This window comes from Sycon ciliatum, chromosome 1 (assembly GCF_964019385.1).
Source record: "Sycon ciliatum chromosome 1, ocSycCili1.1, whole genome shotgun sequence".
Lineage (NCBI taxonomy): Eukaryota > Metazoa > Porifera > Calcarea > Leucosolenida > Sycettidae > Sycon > Sycon ciliatum.
In genome coordinates this window covers 21783096-21804979 of record NC_088643.1, presented here as the reverse complement: position 1 = coordinate 21804979, position 21884 = coordinate 21783096, and the positions used below count along the sequence as shown (strand labels likewise).

The window sequence follows — 21884 nt, the reverse complement described above, 5'->3', positions numbered from 1 at the left end:
CACGTACAAATATCGCGGCGGCTTCCTAGTTTCATATCCAATAGTGGCAATACGATTAGGCACATAGTCATTGTCCTATTCTGTGGAAAACTGGCTCAAGCCAGATCAACATCAACGGAGCCATGGTACACAATGTAGCTAGGAACAACACTAACCTTCCACACTAACTACTTACTTACCATGCACTGTGCTCAGAACTAACAGCAGACCAACTGCAATCAGCTGCCCAGCAAGAGCACCTCCATTGCTGGCCGCCATTCTGCCTCCTCGTCTTGTTCAACACACGCAGCAACAGCACCCACTCAGCTAGTAACAGGTACACCGCCTCAACGCGCCTCACCGCCACAACGCGCGCCACTAGGATGTGGGCAGAGGGATATTTTTTTCCAGGTGTGGATCGATCCAGTACACTGGTGCTAAAAGTAACACACGGCCACGACTTCAGCACTTAGCCTACTCTTACTGTCTTAGGGCCAGGCCGCCTCACCGTCCTTTTCTCCGGCGGTCACTACACAGTAGATGTACGCAACGAATGTACAGTTTTGCCGTGGTCCCAACGACCCAAGCCTTTGCCAGCTCACTGCTATGCTTTGTTGATCATGGAACGTCGCTGGGGCAGCTAGGGCAGCTGGGGCAGCGCTAGTCAACCACACTAGTAGTACTAGTAGTAGTAGTAATACTAGTATTGTGGTGTAGACCAAGCAGGAGTTGTGGAGTGTGCTTAGTGGACTACAAATTGCACTAATGGTTTTCGCGAGCCTGTGAGGCTGTGCTGTGAGCTGCAGATCAATCAGCCGTGTCTACTGTACTCGGGGGGCACCACCTGCAAATGGCAAGAGCTTGGAGGCAACGCGTCAGGCGCTAGGCACGCCGACAATCGCCGAACGATACCACCCAGGCGACTCGCTCACGAACAGCGGAAACAGTTACACTTATGGCTAAAGCCGTGCACTGCAATGTCTGCAGAGAGAGTACAGCGAATCCGCAATGATCTCAACTCAAGGACTTCACTCACTCCGGCTGCAGTTCAACTAATACTGAACTAACTAATGTTGTTACTTCATGTTAGGTAAACCTTACCCTGTGACGGCTGCAGCATGCAGTGCTAAAACTCCAGGAAAGGCGCGCACGCAAACGGAAATAGAGAAAGATTTCGCCTACTGTATGCACTGACTACTGAGTACTGTAGCCTAGGCGCGCGTAGCGCCTACAATTATTTACAGTACAAAGAACGCTTGACTACTCCACTTGTGACAGTCATGTACTTGTAATCCGGGTACGGGTACGGGTAGGCAGTCTGAAACGGTGCGCATTGCTATGCGCAGGATCTAGGAAACAACATGTCGTTTTGAATGGTCAACGCGTGCCATGTGGACCGCTGCAGCGGCGCTGGGGCGATAAGGATCGGAGGTGCTTGGTCACTGGTAGACTACTATACTGGTCAGTGAGTTTGGGTTGGGAAGGTCTTGTTGTGATCTTGACTCTTGTCTAGACTTGACTGACTCTTGACTGTCTTGAGCCAGAACTAACTGTGTAATGAGTAATGATTATGTTACTTCATGGCAGATGCAGAAGTACAATCATGTAAACTAGGTGCACTGACTGACGTCTGTAGAGTAGTGTGGGTGACACGCGCGCGGTTGGTAGGTCAGACTCTTGAGTCTTGTCAATGCAAGACCTGAGGCTGAACAGTGAACGGCTGAATTCATGAAGACTGCAAGTCCGAAATGCGACGCGTCCGAAAAAAGCAGTATGACCTCACAATGTACACAGCCATGCGCCACAGCTGCACAGCACCAGGCGCATACAGCCTTACAGGTCACATACTTGACCCACTGGATCGGATTTCATTGAGCAGCGAGCTGCAGCGCAGTTACCGTGCTGCACGTGCTTTCTGTGTGTGTGTGTGTGTGTGTGTGTGCGTGCGTGTGCCAGCTACATGTAGTGTTACTGTTTGGTTGGTGGGTAGGTCTACGTACATGTAGGTCTACGTGCACTACTACTAGTACAATGTACTAGTAGTAGCACTAGTAGTAGTAGTGTTGTTGTTGTTGTTGTTGTTGTTGTTGTTGTTGTTGTTGTTGTTGTTGTTGTTGTTGTTGTTTATTTATTGTACATCGCATGTCAAACGGGCAGTTCTGCCCATTATGAAAGCGATGACAACCAGTAAGAATAGTCGGAAATGAAGAGAAAAAAGAAAATAGAAAAAAGAAAATGGAAGTAGAAATGGGTGTTGGGTCTGTTGCCAACTGGCTCGGCTGTTTGAAGCCTGATGATTGAATGAAGGTGTAGTAATGTTGTACCTGCCACCTTTGTTGGTTTCAGTTATCCATGAGTTGTTATATCCGGGGTTGTTATTCGTGAGGTTGGTTGGACGTTAGTAGATCAATTAGGATTGGACCAAAGCAAAGGACGAGTCCACGAATCCACAGGGAACACGTGGCCTGGCACGAGGTAACATGGATGCAGCGAATGGGATTTTCGGGCTTTGACCACTTTGCTGGTGGGCTGATCTAATCACCTCCCACCGCTTTATGAGCTGCATCTGCGCCTTGATCTTTGCATGGTGGCGTTCCTATGGATACTGAACACTCGGTCTAACTGAGTCTCGAGCAAACCGTGAAGGACGAAATACGGATAAAAAGGATTGGAAGCTCAGCATGGAGTGATAAAATTGCAACTCCACCCCCTCCCCAATGCAATGCATGCACATGTAGCAGGTTGTGGACGTTTGAAACGGTTTCCAGTGACAATACGCGCATTTATATATACACGTACTCTTTGTAGTGAACTAGATCTGCGCGTTATCATTGCAGTGATGCAGGGCCGTGTTCCATCGCCAATTAACTAAGGAGGCAGGCCATGATTCATCATAATATTTATTATCAGTTTGATCTCTGGCGAATGAAAAGGGAGAAAGTGTCACCTACAGTACTCGAGCTAGGGTCCTCGGACCTTCGTACGTGTCCAGTACATCATCATGTATTGTTATTTGGGCACTGAGCTCCTTGCGGATCTATCGTGGAGGCTTTCTTACTTGAAGTACAAATCAGCTTGTTTCAAGCACGACGGACTAGTACTCCCTGGGAGTTTCAATCAATGTTTCTTTCTTCCCAGTACAGTGCATTCCCATGCCTAGCGCAGCTCTCCCTCAGAGATTATGCCGACTGACAGGACACTGGTTTGACAGGCAGAGAGACGTGCCGCGTTTTCGCACCCTCCAGGAGTCCAGGAGTGGACAGGGTTGGCAGTCCTGTCAAAAGGATGTGCTGATGCCCACTGGACGGCTTGGCAGATCAGCGGCTTGGGTGGCATATTAATGTCATCACCACCACCATCACCGCCCGTGAAATTCTGGGCACAGTAATGAGTCATTGCCATTGTGTCTGCACACTTTATTGGTACATGTATCCCACATTAGCCACATGTATCATGTCGACCTACATGTACATGACTATGCACTTCATGTTGTAACACGCTGTCTGCATGCTCGCTTCTCACGAGCCTGCACGTAACTTGTGACGATTCCGTACCTGCCCGCAAGCAAAAAGTGGGTTTCCCCTGTCACCCTCCTTCTCTCCCTCAGTGTACGCCCGCCCGCCCTCTCACTTACGCCTGCCCACCCTCACTCCGCACTTCCACACACCCTTCATTGTAGCTCTGCTCCCTCCCTCTCACTTGCCCGCTCATCGAATCACCTATTCTGTGCTGCCCATTGTATTTTTAAGTTTTAACTCTGAGAAAAAGGGATATCCCACCAAAGGCAAAGGCCAAAGCCTATCTACATTGTACGTGTATACACCGGTAGTGCGAGTGCTAGGAGATCTGCTAATACAATGACTGTGTATCATGTAGTTATCTACATTTAATATTGTACTTTTTTCACGAGAAACCACAAACCTCAAGAGAAGAATATTGCATGGTAGAGGTGGCGAAACTGGACTGTATCGTTGCCGGCCTAAGGTCTTGGCTTCAGTTACACTCCAGACCAGTGCAGCAGGAAATATTAGGAACAGTAGATAAGAAGGAAGGGAAGGGGCAGAGTAGATCTACATGTACATGACTTTGTACATGTGTGTAGGCACATGACTGTACTGGTAACAAACTTGTATACGACATCATCACATGGCTAACAACTCTCACGGCCTGATGATGTTCTCACTGGGTCATACATGATACCCGCCCTCCAAACCCCAGTGCTAGTCTCACAAATAAGGAGAGACCGTCCCGTGTTACATACAATCATGTACAACCATGTACATAATCTTCCCAGTCTGCCTGGGTACAAAGTACATGTATGTTTACCAAGTGAATGATTTGAACAGCTGCAGACCAGTGACCATGGTGACGCCCGTCTAGATTCTAGGAATGTAAAAGCAGGCCATAAAAAAAATCAATGGATGACAGGCGAATAGAAACTCAGAAAAATCAGATAAGAGTAATGAGCCTAACTAGTAATGACGTCATGTGCTAATGATGGGAGCAGTATGCGGCGAAGAGCCTGGCAGGCATAGCTGGGTAAGGGAAATGGATTTTAAGTTCTGTATATAGAGCAGGGGTGCATGCGCTTCATAGCAGCTGAACAATTAGAAAAAAATGTGACTTGCTAGTAATCAGGAATCATTCGATCATCTGGCCTGGTGTACTGTCAACATTATTCAGCTGCAATAATTGGTACTACCATGCTACTATTGCCAGCCACTGGGCAAGGACAGCACACTGTGTATCAATGCTCTCAAACTGTATGGGCAGAGTTTGTACTTGTATCGGCAGCTTGGGCAGGAATGAATGCAAGCAGCCAGACAGCGAAGTGTTATTATGTCCAGGACTTCCAGGTTTGTCAGGATGGATTGGCTATTAATTAAACCAATTAGGACAATTCACAGCTATGAATTATAATCTGAACAGGACACAATGAATTGTATTCATGCTTATCAAGGATGAATAGCACAGAGGTGGTCACAGCAAACCGTCAAAGCAAGAAAACTGAGGAGTAGAGCGACAGGAATGACGAAACAAGTCTCAACACCAAGAAACAACTAGCGTGAAGGGAGAATGAGAAAGTTTCTGAATTGATGCAGACTATGATCAGGACTAATCCATCAACAAAATTCATTCCAGCTTTGGAGCATGGTTACCATGTTGCAATCACATGCACGCGTACAAGACTGCTACCACTGCGGAATAGACACATGGATGAGGTGTACCTACACGTGCTGTAGTTAGCGAGAAATTCATTCGATGGTTGCGCCGCTCACTGAACAGAGATATAGGCCCGCTCGAGCAAAGAAGTACACTCCGGCTGAGAAGAGACCTGCACAACATGTCCCGCATCGAAGAAACACAGAAACACAGTTGGCCTTGCTAGATGGGCTTGTAAGGATGTTTTCTTTTCTCCCTTTTTTTTACTGAAGTACACAACCACCGACCTTCAGACATGTCGGAATGTATAATGACTGGGTAGGACAACGGAAGTCAGGGTGAGACCTGACCGTACCGGCGATCTTATGTGTTATGATATCGGTCTCAGAGTCAGTGCAGTTAAAATGCACCAGGTTGGATCAAGAAAAAAGAAGAAGGAAGGAATCAGTGAGGAAGGAAGGAGTGAGATAGAGTGCTCATATGATTGGGGAGAGCAGCTACAAAGTCACGGCCTCATGTCCATGCTCAGCATATCACTGAATATGTGCAAAGACGGCATGTAGATGTACTGGTACTATGAGACTGACCAGGGAGCCTGGCCAGTTCTTGGCCGCATTAAATTCAAGTTCTAATGCCGGTCGTGTGCTGAATACACTGATTGCGATGGTCCCACAGTAACAAGCGTAAATAAAGTCCCTGGTTTATCATGGGAACAATCAATCCGGGCAGCCTCCTCAGAGTAGAACGTGGCATAGAAGGCTGCAGGCTCTGAACATTTGATTACAGGTAATAGAACGGCATATCATTCAAAATCTTACCGATAGGGACGGCGACCACTGGACAGAAGCAAACAACGGCCAAGAAGACAGGGAGAAAAATGGAATGGTCAGCAAGTCAGTTTTGTGTGGGTTCCAATTTTCCGCAATTGCTATGAAGCTGAAAATGCAGTCTGAGATAGTGTTGTCAGTCTAATCACAATGTAGGTCTCGAACAGTCCTCATTGGCTAGATATGTTGAATATACTGTGACACTATCCACCCTAGTTTTCAACAGTCCGGGACACCTGTCCGTATTGAAAGACTGCGACAGATTGATCCTCAGCTGCATGGTCACCGAAAAATGAGAGGCGGTGGACCAGTTCTTTTTAGACTGCAACTTTGAAGTACAGCTATAGTAGTGCATACTGAATGCAAACCTAAATTGTACCAGTACTAGATCTAAACAAGAAACAGGACGTAAAGTAATTGACAAGCACAGGCTGTGTCGGCATCACTCCATCTTACCTCCATACGGTGCGTAGAGGATTGTAGCCACCTACAGGGAACGAGCGCACACAAACCAAACAAACCGTCGATCAGCTGGGAAACGGATACCTAGAAGCAAATCTAATCTACTAAAAATGACCTGCGTTTCACTCGCATCAGTCCTAGTCTCAGTGCATTCCAGCAATGATTGTAAAACTTTGGAGTTTGGTAGCTGTAAACCACTATGTACTTTGTTACACGCAGCAGTACTAGCATTCATGTGACATTCAACATTGCAGTATCGAACAAAGGAAAGGTACATGTATCAGCTCAGGGAGAGAGTGAGGAAAAGATAGGGGGGGGAGAGTAGAACTGGTGAGCGTAAGTAAACTGAAGTCCATGGCATAGTGAAGCAAAGTGGATATAATGGCTGGTGATGCAAAAATATGTCTTGTCTCAGTGAGCTAAATATGGTGCGTCTGATCATCACCTCCACTGCCTTGCATGACTGGACTTTACAAACGGAAATTACATACAAACCAACAGCCGGGGAAAATGATTAATTAAATAAACTCGCCACATGGACATTTTATGGTCACCAGCAATTACTGGTGTATTGTATTCGAAGTACTTACCAAAACACCAATGGCCAGAAGGGTGCACACCAACCCAAGGATAATGAAAAGAATGGCACGACCCCGAGCAAACTTCATCATTTCTTCGCTGATTGGCATTCTGAAAATATTAAAGAAAAGAGGACAAACCATCAAGATCCTAAAAAAGCTGGAATTTCGAAATTGGTCATGGCTACAATAGCATATGCGAAATGTTGACAAAGAGGAGGTGCATAGATCAGAAGGCAAGCAGAACTATGGAACCCAAGTTTTTGCGTGTAGTGTCTGAGTCAACTGATAAGCACTGGCAATTTTAAAAGCGAACACTTCCGATAAAATAGTCCTTGAAGCGGACAATCACATTAGGGGAGTACACCTCTCAACATATCCACACATACACGTACGCACATATGTACGCTCGGGCACATGTACACACACACACACACACACACACACACACACGCGCACACACACACATACATATATATATATAATTACAATGGGGGATACTGTAGGATAGCAGTTCAAAATTGCAGCTTTAATCTTTTTGCGGAAGGCAATATAATTATACACACACACACACACACACACACACACACACACACACACACACACACCAGTACAAACAGTACAGCGTTTGCAGCTGTATGCAGAAATGCATCAACTCACAAGGAATGGCACCTCGAACACCGCCGAGAACTATACCCACGAGCCGTCCACTGCAAAATAAACAGAGAAAAAAGATGCAAGCAGCAGAGACACACAGTTACAAGAATGGATACCATTTGTCTACGATACTACAGTCAGTTTATGTTGTTAGTACCGCAGTGACCCACATGTAAGCCCATGTGCCTATAAGCGAGATTTTGCCATATTTGCTATTTTTTAAAGGTCGATTGGTGTCAGATATAGGCGCACGCGCTTGTAAGTGAGTTACCAGTGTGGAATTTGAAAAATGTGCACATGAAATCCTGTAAAATGATAATAATATTATCATGGTGGCATCAGTGTGTCACGGGGTTGAGCTCACCTATTATCCCATGCACTTATATGTGGGTGGGTGCTTATGCCCGGATATGCACATGCGCTTTAAAAATGCGCGTCACTACGGTAACCAGTGCCGGATGACCTACTCATGCCATGGGCTATCTCTACCCTTGCTCACTGCTATCATGCAACGCAATCGTGGCTGTGGGCACTCATGTGCCAGTCCAAGTGGCAATCTATTCAAGGAACAAGGAGGATGGAGGTGAGAAGACATGTTTTGCATAATCAAAACGACTTCGCACTTGCCACACACAAAGTACATGTGTATAATAAACGTACCAGTCCTTCTAGGATGGCAATAAACAGAATCAGCTGAAGCGACATGTTACGAAGGTTTTATTGAGATGTGAAGTGGTGAATAATACAACCTTCGTAACATGTCGCTTCAGCCGATTCTGTGTATTGCCATCCTAAACCCGTTGTCACCGGCTCGCTGCCTTTTCAAACTAGTCCTTCTTTTCTTTTTTCTTTCTTTTTCCAGCACTGGTGATTCAAGAACATTCTCTACTTGACTTATATACATAGCTGGGTAAACTTACAGTCTGTCCACAAAGAGAATGCAGTGTACTGTAAATATACACATTTTCGGCAGCTATTTAATTTCGGCTATATTCGGCACCGACCCAAAACGCCTAAATTAAAACGCCGATGAAATTTTTCACAGCATCTGTCGCACTATACCATGCCCTCTACCCCACGCCGAAAATAAATCGCCGCCGAAATGTCAAAAATCGTGAAGTGCCGAATTTTTGTATATTTACAGTATCTCATGATAACTGAAAGTCATTCACTTTGTTTGCACTGGGCCAAGTCATCTTTTTTGATACTTTTTTTTTCTTTTAAAACGAAGAGCACTCTATTGTGCATCCACCTCAATTTTGGCTGTGTTGTTCACAATTCCCACTTGTGAAATATATGAAAAAAGTCACACTGCATTCTTTTTGTGGACAGACTGTAGTGCCCAATCATGACAATGGACGAAGTATCACAGCATACATGTTCACCTACCCGCGTGGTGACGTTGCAGTTCCGACAAGTCACGCGATCCGTGGACGTGCCTCCACCCACACTGACGGTGCGCTTGCTGCATACGCATATACCCGCGCATCACGTTACGTGTGCACACGTTCACACATGTTCACACACACACACACACACACACACACACACACACACACACACACACACACACACACACACACACACACATACACACACATACACACAAACATGCACCCAGATCAATGATTAATTACTATAGTCACAAATCACAATAAGAATCACGGGCATATAATGAAAAAAAACCATTAAATCAATATAGCTTTTCGGCTGTTTCCTTTTCATGTATATAATCTTCTCCTTCTTTTACCATGGTTGGCTATCACCCACATCTTCCCGTTTTGGCTGCTATTGGAAGCCATAAGATGTTGAATAAATAAATATAGTACACGAACAATCGTCTCGCCAAATGAACCAATACCATAATATTCCGCCGGTACTAGCCGCAGTGGTGAATTGCAAAGGCGAGTTGATGCCCCCTCCTCCCTCATCTTAGCACCACTGTTGAGTGGACATGAAAGGCAATAATTATTATATTACCCCCCCCCCCCTCAGTGCACTGTGTCAGTGTATGTACACATACTACAGGACAATGCAAGTCCAGGAAGAGACAAATCAAGAAAGCTCAGAGAGGGTACGCTTTCCAACGGCCACCGTGCTCACAGCAGAGACTTCTGTGTGTGTTATTGTCGTGAAAGTGGACCACAAAGACTTGAGTTCAGCTCCCGATAGGGTTCTTAGTTTACAAGTTAATTTTACTGGTTTACTAAAAGTAGCAAAGTTTGCATGTCCACGTTACAACCGGCTATACAATTATACTGAGAATAGGAAGTTAGTTTCGCTTGTGCCAGGCCACCACCTTGCCTGTGATACCAGGGTGGCAGATGCAGCGCCTACTGCGAGGGTGAGGTGGTAACTCTGACAACCAATGCCCGACAAGGGGACGAACCTCGTTAGCTGCATTCATGTTACCCTCACTCCGAGTGAGTACCCAGTTGACCGTGGTTGTCGGCGCAGTTCCTTGCATGTATAGTGGTTCACGAATGCATCACCGCATTTGATAGCACAGTACATGCTCCCTGCTCCCAGCGCGGGTCTTAAACTCGGGACCTTGTGATTCGTAGGCAAGCCCACAACCACTCGGCCAAAGCGCTGGTTTACCAAGAACCCTATAACGGGAGCTGAATTCAACGTATTTAATACAGCGTGTCTGCCAGGAGTGCATGTACTTATTATGCCCAGACCTGCTTAGTAAGCAACTGGTCTTTGCAATTCCCAATCATGATACGTGACTTACCAGTTCGCCCTGGGGCAGATGATTTGCCGTGCAGTGGTGGAGCACGTCAGCAAGCAGTTGCACGTGCAGCGAACGTACTTCTTGCCTGCTGGAGGAGCGCCTACAGGCTATAACAGTAACATGCGAACCACACATTCACAAAGTACAGCACAGTGAGACCTGCAGCTAGCAACCACTGCAATAAGAGACAACACGCCTGTAGGGACTACCTGTCTGTGGGGAACACCTGTCTGTAGGGACCACCTGTCTGTAGGGACCACACCTGTCTGTAGGGACCACCTGTCTGTAGGGACCACCTGTCTGTAGGGACCACCTGTCTGTAGGGACCACCTGTCTGTAGGGACCACCTGTCTGTAGGGACCACCTGTCTGTAGGGACCACCTGTCTGTAGGGACCACCTGTCTGTAGGGACCACCTGTCTGTAGGGACCACCTGTCTGTAGGGACCACACCTGTCTGTAGGGACCACCTGTCTGTAGGGACCACCTGTCTGTAGGGACCACCTGTCTGTAGGGACCACCTGTCTGTAGGGACCACCTGTCTGTAGGGACCACCTGTCTGTAGGGACCACCTGTCTGTAGGGACCATACACCTACATGTATCACAATACCGCAGGAACGCGGCAGTGCTCGCTTACGACATAGAATGCCTGCACGTGGCAGCGCACGCACGCCCCCTAGGCTACACTCACCGTGGCCTCCTGGCACCGACTGCACGTCACCACGCGCAGACCAGAGCGGTCGGCGAACGTCAGGTTCGTCCGACACACCTGACACGCCACACGCCGACGGTTTTGCACGTCGGCGTTGACATCCTTGTCCTCCTCAGAGTATGGTGGCGGGGGCTGGGCGACCGTAGAAGGGTCTACAATGGCCACTGCAAGAAACCAAGCACGAAAGATGGGCAAGGAGGCAGTGAGTGTTTATGTTAACAGCATCATAAACGACTGTACTGCGACAGAATGTTTTTGCTACAGAGGCAAGTTCATGAAATGATTGAGCTAAGGGGGTCGTTGCAAAAGTTTACGTCACCCATGAAACGAACATTGTCTATTTGGTACTCCTTCATTATTTTCGAGAAAACTATATCATGTTCACCAGCATGATTGTCTGCATAATACATTACTACTATTGACCAGAGAAACCCAACCTCTGGAATAAAATAACGCGGCGTTACAATATTCATGGGGTTGGGTTTCTCTGGCCAGAACTGCACATGTACTGTATGAACTTCACCATCATCCATGCCCATTGCTAGGGTTTGGTGGCGGACAATAGGTGTAGAATCACCAGCAGAATCATATCTACGAGAGAATAGGTGTAGAATCACCAGCAGAATCATATCTACGAGAGAATCGTAAGTTTACAAGTAGCACGACAATCAAAATGAATCCGATCAAGCATGCACCATTGTCTAGGCCCGCTGAACATAACAAGGAAAACGGTGGGGCACAAGTTCTGCGAGTCCACCGACTAAACCAGGTTTCAACAGTCAGACGTGCACAAGGTAGCACCAGGCTGACAAGGAGTACTGAGACATTCCACGGCAAGGAAGTGAGCTTGAGCACTGCTCGGCAGTGCTAACCAACGGCCTTCCAACTTGGAAGGTTCATGGACATTAGCGATAATTCCAAAGAGGCCTTGGAATGTAGCTTGTGTTCGGCTTGATGGTGCTTACCTTCCCCTCTTTGGAATCATCACTAATATCCATGAGCCTTCCAAGTTGGAAGGCCGTTGGTTAGCGCTACCGAGCAGTGCTCAAGCTCACTTCCTTGCCGTGGAATGTCTCAGTACTCCTTGTCAGCCTGGTGCTACCTTGTGCACGTCTGACTGTTCAAAAACCTGGTTTACTAGGTGGACTCTAACGCATAACTTGTGCCCCACCGTTTTCCTTGTTTCAATTTAATATTTTCCTTGGCTCGCCAGCTGAGTACTTACTGCACACCTGAAGAGTCATTTTAAATTAACAATGATATAATTAATAGGGTAGATGTCTGTATTTCGTGTAAAAAAAAGGGGGGTGTGGCTTATACTCCAGTGCGCCTTATACTCCGGAAAATATTGTATACTAGTACCAAGAGTACATAACCCCCCAGAGTGTGCAACGCCGATCCAGCTCTGTGTAGGGTCTTGGTCGAGCGGAATCGGATCTTCTGATGTCATGCGTACACTTCACACCAGCGCAAGGCCGGTCTCGAGGCAGGGCACCATTGTTTTTGATCCAAGAGTACCCGCGACTCCCCGGGTTCCCCTCAGATGTGTACGGTATTATGACGCAAAGATCCGATTCCGCTCGACCAAGACCCTATGCACTAGTATGCAGAGCTGGATCAGGCGTTGCACACTCTGGGGGGTTATGTACTCTTGCTAGTACGTAAACAATAGTTACAATACTCAACATAAGAATTATTATTTTAAAAGGAGGCAGGGTTATGCAAGGCAAGGCTGACATAAAATGTCCAGTCTAAGATGCCATAGATGGGACACTGTTTTGTTAGCCCTACCTTACTCTAGTCTAACTAGCAGCACCGCGAATAACTAGCCAACAACTAGACTGGCAACTCAGTATTATCTATTTGCGGTTGACCCAGCACAACTACTGGATGTCTATTGTGTAGGTGCTGTACGTAACATTTAGCACTCGTCAACAATCTCTGAATAAATTGTAATACGAGCCGATGCCGATGGGCTCTGATCTGGCAAGTAATACTGAAGAGAACTGACAGCAGTTCGCTGAGAGTGTCCTCACGAGGCCCGCAAGTTCCGCTTCAGCTTCGTGTCCTCAGCGTGCCAAGCAAGAGCGATTCTCCTATCCTAGCTAACTAGCAGCCCTACACTGGCAACTGGTGCTGGAAGATATCGAGAGCAAGGACTGCCTAGCAGCGGCTTACCTTCTTCTGTAACCAGCGGGGCGCGCTCCAGATCAGCCATTTTCGTCGCAGAGTGTCAGGAAAACGTGGCTTCAAACACCGTCTTGCAGCGAGCAACACAACACGTTGTACAACGTAACCTAAGCTAGAATACCACGTCACAAATGCGGATAGACTTTCTGCCAAATCTTAGCGCGGATATGGATCAGCACACTATAGTTTTCACTTCAGCCTTCTTCTCCTTTGCTCCAGCACAGTAGCAGATCAGTTTACGACCAAACGCGAGATCAAGGCGAGACTGATCCGACTTGGCTTTTTGTTTACTTTTAGCGAATGTTCGGTATCGCAAGCAAAAGTACACCTCAGCTAGCTATAGCTTAGCCTTCATGTGACATCACGACATCATTGTGAATGTCATCGTCACTACGTCAGACTCACTATCTATCTGAGCTGTGGTCTCATGCCATGGTGCCTTTTGGTGGTGGGCCGGCAGAGCAGAGTCTAGAGCCAGCATGCAAGCACACATGCACAACCAATGGGCAATGGCAATGCACACAGAAATACATTAGCGAAATGCCATTCGTCATATCACATGATGGATATCATCAGATTCCGTGCATGCAGTGCATGTAGATCCACGTGTGCATGCTGTGTCAACACATCCAAGCATTCAGGATGCGGCGCTTTCTGCATCGTCCTTGACCTCTTCTTTGGACGTTTGGTCATTTCGAGTGCGTCGGCGCTGTCTGTTGAGTGTTGTCGAGCAGCTACATGAGTCACATGACTCGAGCTACAGCCGTACAGGTCAGTGTAAAGACAGTGCCACATCGCAGGCTAGGCTGCAAGCTAGTGCAGGCCACAACCAACACTGACAACACGGGAAACGAGTGTAGATTGTACAATGTTATGTAGGATATTGCAGACTACAATCGATCGTGTAGTCATGCAATGATGCATTGTGAGGGTCTCCTTGCTTGATACTCGCTTCGTCTGGAGGTTAGCTAGTTAGTAGTTGGCTAGGATGAGAGCTGCTGTCAGTTCAGTGAACTGACAGTACAGGTACTAGGTACATGTATGATGACATGTGTGCATGTCAATATCAATACGCATAACTACATGTATAACAGTGATGGCTTGAACCTGTCATCATGGGTCATGCTTGTCACACGTAATTGTTTGTGGGGATAGCGTGGGAGGGTTATTCAGAAAGTAGTGTCACTGAATCAGATTCGATCGACACTTAATTACTGTGCTTGACTTTACTCTTTAGACTAGTTCAGTGAAGCATCAAGAATCTGATGAGCAAGCACTTCAACTGCGGTAAGGCCGAGTAAAAAAAATTACTAGATGATCGTCCTTTTTTTTGGAAAAATCGGGGAGGGCGGGAGGATTTTATTTTTATTTTTTTACTTTTTACCCTCTCATGCACACAGTGTACACAACAACATCAAGGTTTTTTTTCTCTTTTTTTCTTTTTTTTTCTTTTTTTCTTTTTCTTTCTTCAGCAGATCGATACTGACGTTGTGATATACTAGTAGTATGTGGTCCATATAGTAAAGAAAGTATTAAACAAAGCGTGCACATGTTTCCTGCATCCGCGATCGGTAAAAAACCAACGATTTCGGCAAAAACTCACGATTTAAAAAATAAAATATTTCTTGGGGCGCTGACAAAAACTGGGGCGGACGGGGACGATCATCTAGCTTTTTTTTTTACTTGGCCTAATATTATTAATATTATTACTTCACATGTACATGTTGTTCACGAAGTGGTAGCTGGTTCAAGCAGGGAAGTAGGTCAAGTACAGTGAATGTAATGATAGTATTATAGAGTCATGTCTCATGACTGTACAACATGAAAGTATGTAATCAAGCACGCTCAGCTCAGGAGGTCATGATGGCTGAATCTTGCCCGAGCCTGCAGCCCAAGGGGCAAGGGCCGTAGGCCCGAGGGCTGCAGGCAAGGGCAAGATTCAGCCATCATGACAGAGAAGAGCGTGCTTGATTTGATTTCTTACAGCGCGAAGCAACATATTAGGGAAGGTCAAAGGTGGAAAGGTCGAAGGTCGAAAAATTATTCTCGAAATGACGTCAAACGGTTCTGAAACTCCCGAAATGACGTCAAACGGTCCTGATGGCCTGATTATGCCCGCGGCGGTAAGATCGCCTATTGGCCATGGCCCCCGGCAACGATCACGTGTCATGTAAGAATCATTAATGTTTTGTGCTTGGACAGCTAGCTATTGCCAGTATTGGCAAGAATATACTACAAGTAGTAATCAACTGTCTGGGATATACTCTTGCTAGTACTGGTACATGTACATGGTAATACCTGTTGTTGGTTTGACAGCATGAAACAAGGTGGAGGACACTGTACTAGTATTGGATTATCTAATACAGTGGTCCCTCTATAATCCGGCACCATTTGTGCCACGAAAATCTGCTGGATTAGGGAGGGTGCTGGATTAACAAATCTGATTTACTGCTGCAATGTGCATGAAGAGGACATTTTGGCTACTGAAAATTGTGCTGGTTTATCGAGGGTGCTGGATTATAAAGTGCCGGATTAGAGAGGGACGACTGTACCTAAAAAAACTGTTTGAGTGCACGATGATTCATATTGACCCATGCCATGGCAGGAGTCACTATACTCTTGCTGTGATGAAAGTACATGATTGTAATAAGTAGCCTATACTATTATGACACCTGACAGTATGAGTGTGAATCATTCTGGACCCATACATGTACATGTACATGTATGTAGCTGCAATGCATTCTTCGACACTACAATGTATACTGAGTCTGTACTAGTAGTAGTACTGTAGTAGTGATGTACAGTAGTAGGTTTTTTTGTCCCCACTGGTCAAGCGATCGCTGGTGCGCCTCCCGTGACGAGTCCCGTCTACGTCTCTCTAAACACGCATATTGATAATACCGTCTCTCTACTCGTACCCAATGTTTGAAGGCGAGAAGAAGCGAGCATACGGTGAAAGTGTCCTCGAAGTCGAGCATTGCTCCGTTACACCAGGGAGTAGTACAATACCACTCCCTCACGGCCTGGTCACACCGTCCATGTCCTGTGGTCACACCGTGCATGGGGCCCAGACGCAGCCTTAAAATACGTCCTGGCCACCAAACGCAATGCTGCCGGATTGTGGCTTGGCTGCGGTGCTGCCTCAGCCTGCCTGGCATTTTTTTTTTACAGGTGACGTTGTGTCCGATGATCACGGTCCCTTCGTCGTCCGGCGCTGCGTCACTTCGACCTCGCGACTAGCTAGCCTGTCGACCTCGGTCCAGACTGAGCCTGAGGCTCGTCTGGTTCGGCAGTCTGTGCTCCCACAGCCACTCTAAGTCCTGTTTCAGCACACGAAGCACAGAAGCCATAGGTTCGTAGACTAGTATCAAGAGTATAATAAAATTATACTCTTGGTACAGTAGTATCAAATTTTAATAACGGTGGGGGCCACGGTAATGTTATGAGATTATTAAAGATTATTATGTCAAAACAGTTCGCGCCTGGCGCCTAGTCGATGCATGGTTGGCGGTATCCGACATAGCAGGCTGGTACATCAAGTAGCGCATGGCACAGCAACGACATAGCTCACGTTTCGTCCCCGCTGGACTCATCAGGCAATCTTCTTCTTGGATGTCTTCATACAGAGCTTAACTCGGGAGAATGAAGTTGAAGACACCACTGCAGCTGTACTTATGGTTGATTATATTATGGTGGTGAAGACACACCCGGCAATATGGCGGTAAACACACGTCTGCCCACACACGCTCTCAAAGTGCTGGCACAGGGCTCTTCTTCTCACCACCACCATCATCAGTTCGCGCCTGGCGCCTAGTCGATGCATGGTTGGCGGTATCCGACATAGCAGGCTGGTACATCAAGTAGCGCATGGCACATAGAAGATGACACAGCAGCGACATAGCTCGATTGCGACGTACGTTTTGTCCCCGCTGGACTCATCAGGCAATCTTCTTCTTGGAGGTCTTCATACGGAGCTTGACTCGGGAGAATGAAGTCGAAGACACCACTGCAGCTGTACTTATGGTTGATAAATATGGTGGTAAAGACACACCTGGCCATATGGCGGTAAACACACGCCTGCCCACACACGCTCTCAGTTCTGGCACAGAGCTCTCCTTCTCACCACCAGGCACCACCATCATCAGTTCGCGCCTGGCGCCTAGTCGATGCATGGTTGGCGGTATCCGACATAGCAGGCGGGTCTTCTATGTGCCATGCGCTACTTGATGTACAATTGTACATGTATAGAGACGCTCCGTTTCCAGCGCGACAAACACCTCGCCACCAGATACATGTAGCAGGGTGAGTCAGTGTCGCTCATGCCATGGAGGTGCTGAACAAGCGCTGAGCACCGTAACGCGTTGGCCACTCACAACGTTATTATTATGGGGGTGACTTTATTGGTTTTGTGTTTGTATTATGCAGCATCCCGGGTCATTTAAGACCATGGGGAGTACTGCTGTTGTATGTGAAGAAAATATAATAAGGAAGACTGAGAAAAAAGAAAGAAAAAAGAGAGAAATACTGTGAACAGCAAATCTACAATGATGCATGTACAATCTATTATACAACTAATCTGCGAGAATGAGACTTAACACAAGCAGGTACAGTAATAGCAAGAGAGCTAAATCAGAAAACAAAATCCGTTGAAAAGTAACCGTCATCAAATCTGAAATCGAGCCCTTCAGCGACACAATAGCACTGAAGGCAGCAATATAATTCTTCTCATTCAACATCAGTGAAGCACCTTCAAAACCGGTGAATGGGGGCTGATGGTATTATTGTTGTCTTTGTTATTGGCAAGTGATTAATATTACGATCATAATATTATTTTCTGCAAATAGGTGCTTCAACTAATAGTTCGAACCATGGGCATTCGCAAACCAATGTAACTTATTAGGGTGTAATTATTATTTCATTTGAGTTATTGACCTGATGATGTCAACTGTGCCAAGGAGCGCCTCCTTTTGCAAGATCGATACACTGGCTCCGGCATCCAGTTCCCTCACAAAGTCAGCAGTCGAGGGGGTTAATCCACCTAATGCCCCCACAATTACTGGCACGATCTTGGCCCGCACCTGCCACATCTGCTCCACCTCACGCTTCAGGCCTTGATATTTCTGTATCTTTTCCACAGATTTTCGGCGGATGTTCCTATCCAGAGGGACACTTACGTCCACAAGGAACGCTTCATCTTTGCCCTTGATAATAATGTCGGGTCTGTTTGCTCCAACGGGCGCTGCTGTTGGAATTGGCACTTCCCAGTAGATTGACACATCCGTTTCAGCACTGTACACGACGTTGGTGAGTTGGTGACTTGTGTACTTATTCGAAATGTCCGATGCACCATACTTCCTGCACAATGTCCAGTGGAGATATTTTGCTAACCTGTTGTGGCGATTGATATAGTGACTCCCCGCACAAGCTGTACACGCTCCAATAAGGTGGAAAACCGTTTCCTTGTCCCTGCCACACATCCTGCAACTCGTTTTCGTTGACACACCTGTTCCTCGATTAAATATCTCTTGTAAGTTCCGTGTTGGGATAGCCTGGTCCTGTATGGCCATGACAATACTCTCTGTCGCCGGACGCAAAGCGGAAGACCGCAACCACGCAAAGGAGAGCCCTCGATCCAGCTCAGCATCCTGCAGCATAAGCCAAAATTGGCCATGCAGAGGCTTCTTTCTGATTGTCTCCTCCCGATGCCGCTGGTATCCCTGGCGTATTTGCTCCTTTGTGGCCGACTCCTCCATAACAATCTTTGCCAAATATTTCGCAGCATCACTGGAGACAGAGTATTTTGCTTTTTCATGATGGTACTGTTTTAGGAGAGCAATGGCAATGTGGTCGTGGTGGCCCTCGATGTATTTATTGATCTGGATGATGGATCGTTCATGTAGATCTACCACACTTTGGAATCCACGGCCGCCTTCGGCGCGCACCAAATGCACCCTCTCTCTGTCAGCCCGAGGGTGATGCCATCCCTTCTTGGTGAGCTTCTTCCTGAGCAAGATATCCAGCTGCTCCAATTCTACGGTTATTATTATTATTAACTTTTATTTTACTAGGGTGTTTCCCACAGACCTATGGTCTTCTTACGGGAGCCCCTAGGAAGGTTATGCATGAGCGAATAAATGAGCGGTAATCGGTACAAGTACGAACAGTGGAAGGCAGCATATTCCACCGGTCAGCAGCGAGATAGCCAATCCGAGAAAAGCCAGCCGTACTCTGTGCTGGGGGTAATGCCAAAGAAAAAGACACCTGGGATCTCGTAGTGGCAGTGGTGTGAGAGCTACAGCAGCGGCTGGTAAAGATTTCTTGAAGCAAAGAGCTGCATGTTCCGCTATGGATGCACCGGAACAAAAGAATGAACAATTTCAAATTGACGCGCACCGAAACATGATAAAGGCTGTAAAGGCTAAGAATGTGTGAAGCACTGGTAAACTTATCAAAACCAAATACTATTCTGAGGGATCTATTGAACAAACGGACATACTTATCATAGTTCATAGAACTTAGGGAATGGATATAAGCGCTGCTTGCATACTCCAAGGTTGACTGAATGACACTTAAATAGAAGGTACGCCGAGCATGGTATGGCAGAAGATGGCGGGATAAGCGGTATGCACCAAGTTTCCTGTTGACAGAGCCTACAAGGTTGTCTATTTGTGGGCCAAAAGTCAAGTTTTCGTCAAGTACAATACCCAAGTAGCGAGCAGACTGCGTGCGGGGAACATGGACACCATCAATGGTGACATAGGCAGACATCGGGACATCGGTGGTCTTGCGGTGGAGCAGTATGAACTTCGTTTTAGCCGGATTTAATTTCATTCGCTTTCCTTTCAGATAATCCGATAACTTAATAAGATCGCCGTTCAATTTGTCCACGACTTCTTCAGTAGTGTCACCAGCTGCATACATGTTAACGTCGTCAGCGAACTGAAGTACAGATGAGGCACTCACACATCCAGGAAGGCCTCTTACGTAAATGCTGAATAGCACTGGGCCCAACACAGACCCCTGCGGCACTCCTTGGCTGCACGATGCACGAATCAGATTGTCCGGCGCTATGAGCTGCTGTGTCCTGTCACTCAGGTAATCTTTGAACCATGCCAAAGCCGCATCACCAACTCCACAATTAAAAAGTTCGTTCAGTAGCAGCTGATGGTTGACGCTGTCGAACGCCTTCCTCACATCTGCGAGAACGACGCCAACGACCTTCTTCGAATCGAGATCCCTTTGCCAGCTGTCGATCGCAACAGCCAGAGCCTCTTCACATGAATGATGCCGTCTGTACGCAAATTGTTGTGGCGGGATGATGGTGGGGTTCTCCAGTAGGAGGTGAGTAAGCTGGCGATATACATGCTTCTCGAGGACCTTACTAGCAATGGGCAAGAGAGAGACGGGTCGGAAGGTTCCAGACGTCCTGTTTGATGATCAGCTGGCTTAGTTTTTCTCCACCTCTATCCTAATTACATCAGTCCCCAATTTCATTTATTACTGCTTTCTATCTGCATTCGCCACCTTTTCATTGGGCAGATCTGCCCGTTTGGTTTGCGAATTAAAATAAACACAACAACAACAACAACAAGTTTCGCGGCTCTGAGCGGTCTCCGCCTTTGAAAAGGGCTCTGACGGATGCGTGTTTGAACAAAGCTGGAAACTTGCTCTCCTCAATGGATGCCTTGAATATTGCACACAGTGAGCCTGCTAGAACTTCATGTCAATTCTTAAACAGGATCGAGGGTATTCTGTCCGGCCCCGGAGCCTTGTGCACGTTCAGAGTGCGAAGAATCTTCAAGATGTTGGTGACTGTAGGCTGCGGTATGGATAACATTGACGGCTGGCGATGTGGACCGAATGGACAGAGAAGTGGCAACCTATCAGGATCAGTGACAATTTGTTGGAAAACCTGTGAGACTCCTTTGTGGTCGATTCCTTCGCCACTGTCCTTAGCCTTTCTGCGGAGCAATGCATTCATCAGGACCCATTGGTTCCGGGGCTGTTTCTTCACCGACATAAATTCATTCTGGTAATACCTGGAGCGGAGACGTCTGTTCAATAGCGTTCCTTCCCGCATATTGAGCAGCACATGTACTCTCCTGATGTGACATCACTGTCGTTCTCCAAAAACGGCCAAAATTCAATCCTGATGGGGCCAAAATTCCAAAAAGTTCAAAGTGCAAAAGTCCAACCAAAATTCAAAAATAATTGAAAACATTTTGTGGATAAGCCTACAGAGTACAGTCCATTCATAAAAAGATGGGCTCTGGCTCTGGCGAGCTCCCGTATTTGGCGATTTTTCGTGATTTCATCGTACACAGTGCAGTGCTGCGAAATTTGAAATTTGAAAAAGGGTCCAAAAAGGGTACCTGAACTGGGGTTCGAACCGCACAATGCACTGTTGCAGACGGGGTCAAACGGCCTGGATTTTTATGGTTTTTCCCAATTCAATGCTTTGGGGGCAAAACCTGGCCGAAATCCTATTCTTGTTATGGCTTGCTTTTTGGAGAAAAAAACTTCAGAAACATAATTGGAAGAGGATAGGGGATTGCAGAAAAAATTCTAAAAAAACTCAAA

At 46.7% G+C, this 21884-nt stretch overlaps 2 protein-coding genes across 2 annotated transcripts in view; both read right to left on the bottom strand.

Annotated features, from left to right (window-relative positions):
* LOC135818055 (receptor-type tyrosine-protein phosphatase S-like) overlaps positions 1 to 1123 on the bottom strand; it is a 31356-nt gene extending 30233 nt beyond the window's left edge. Inside the window, exon 1 of the mRNA XM_065331378.1 lies at positions 180 to 1123. Coding sequence (XP_065187450.1) covers positions 180 to 258 — 79 coding nt within the window. The 5' untranslated portion in view covers positions 259 to 1123. The remainder of the gene's footprint in view (positions 1 to 179) is intronic.
* Positions 1124 to 4401: 3278 nt separating this feature from the next.
* LOC135818044 (type 2 phosphatidylinositol 4,5-bisphosphate 4-phosphatase-like) lies at positions 4402 to 13626 on the bottom strand. The gene is made up of 9 exons (XM_065331368.1): positions 13293 to 13626; positions 11094 to 11278; positions 10404 to 10510; positions 9056 to 9131; positions 7670 to 7719; positions 7022 to 7121; positions 6426 to 6456; positions 5961 to 5978; positions 4402 to 5314 (listed from the first exon to the last, which is right to left on the bottom strand). The coding sequence occupies exons 1-9, from the start codon at positions 13330 to 13332 to the stop codon at positions 5235 to 5237; spliced, it is 687 nt and encodes a 228-aa protein (XP_065187440.1). The 5' UTR covers positions 13333 to 13626; the 3' UTR covers positions 4402 to 5234.
* Between the last annotated feature and the right edge of the window lie 8258 nt (positions 13627 to 21884).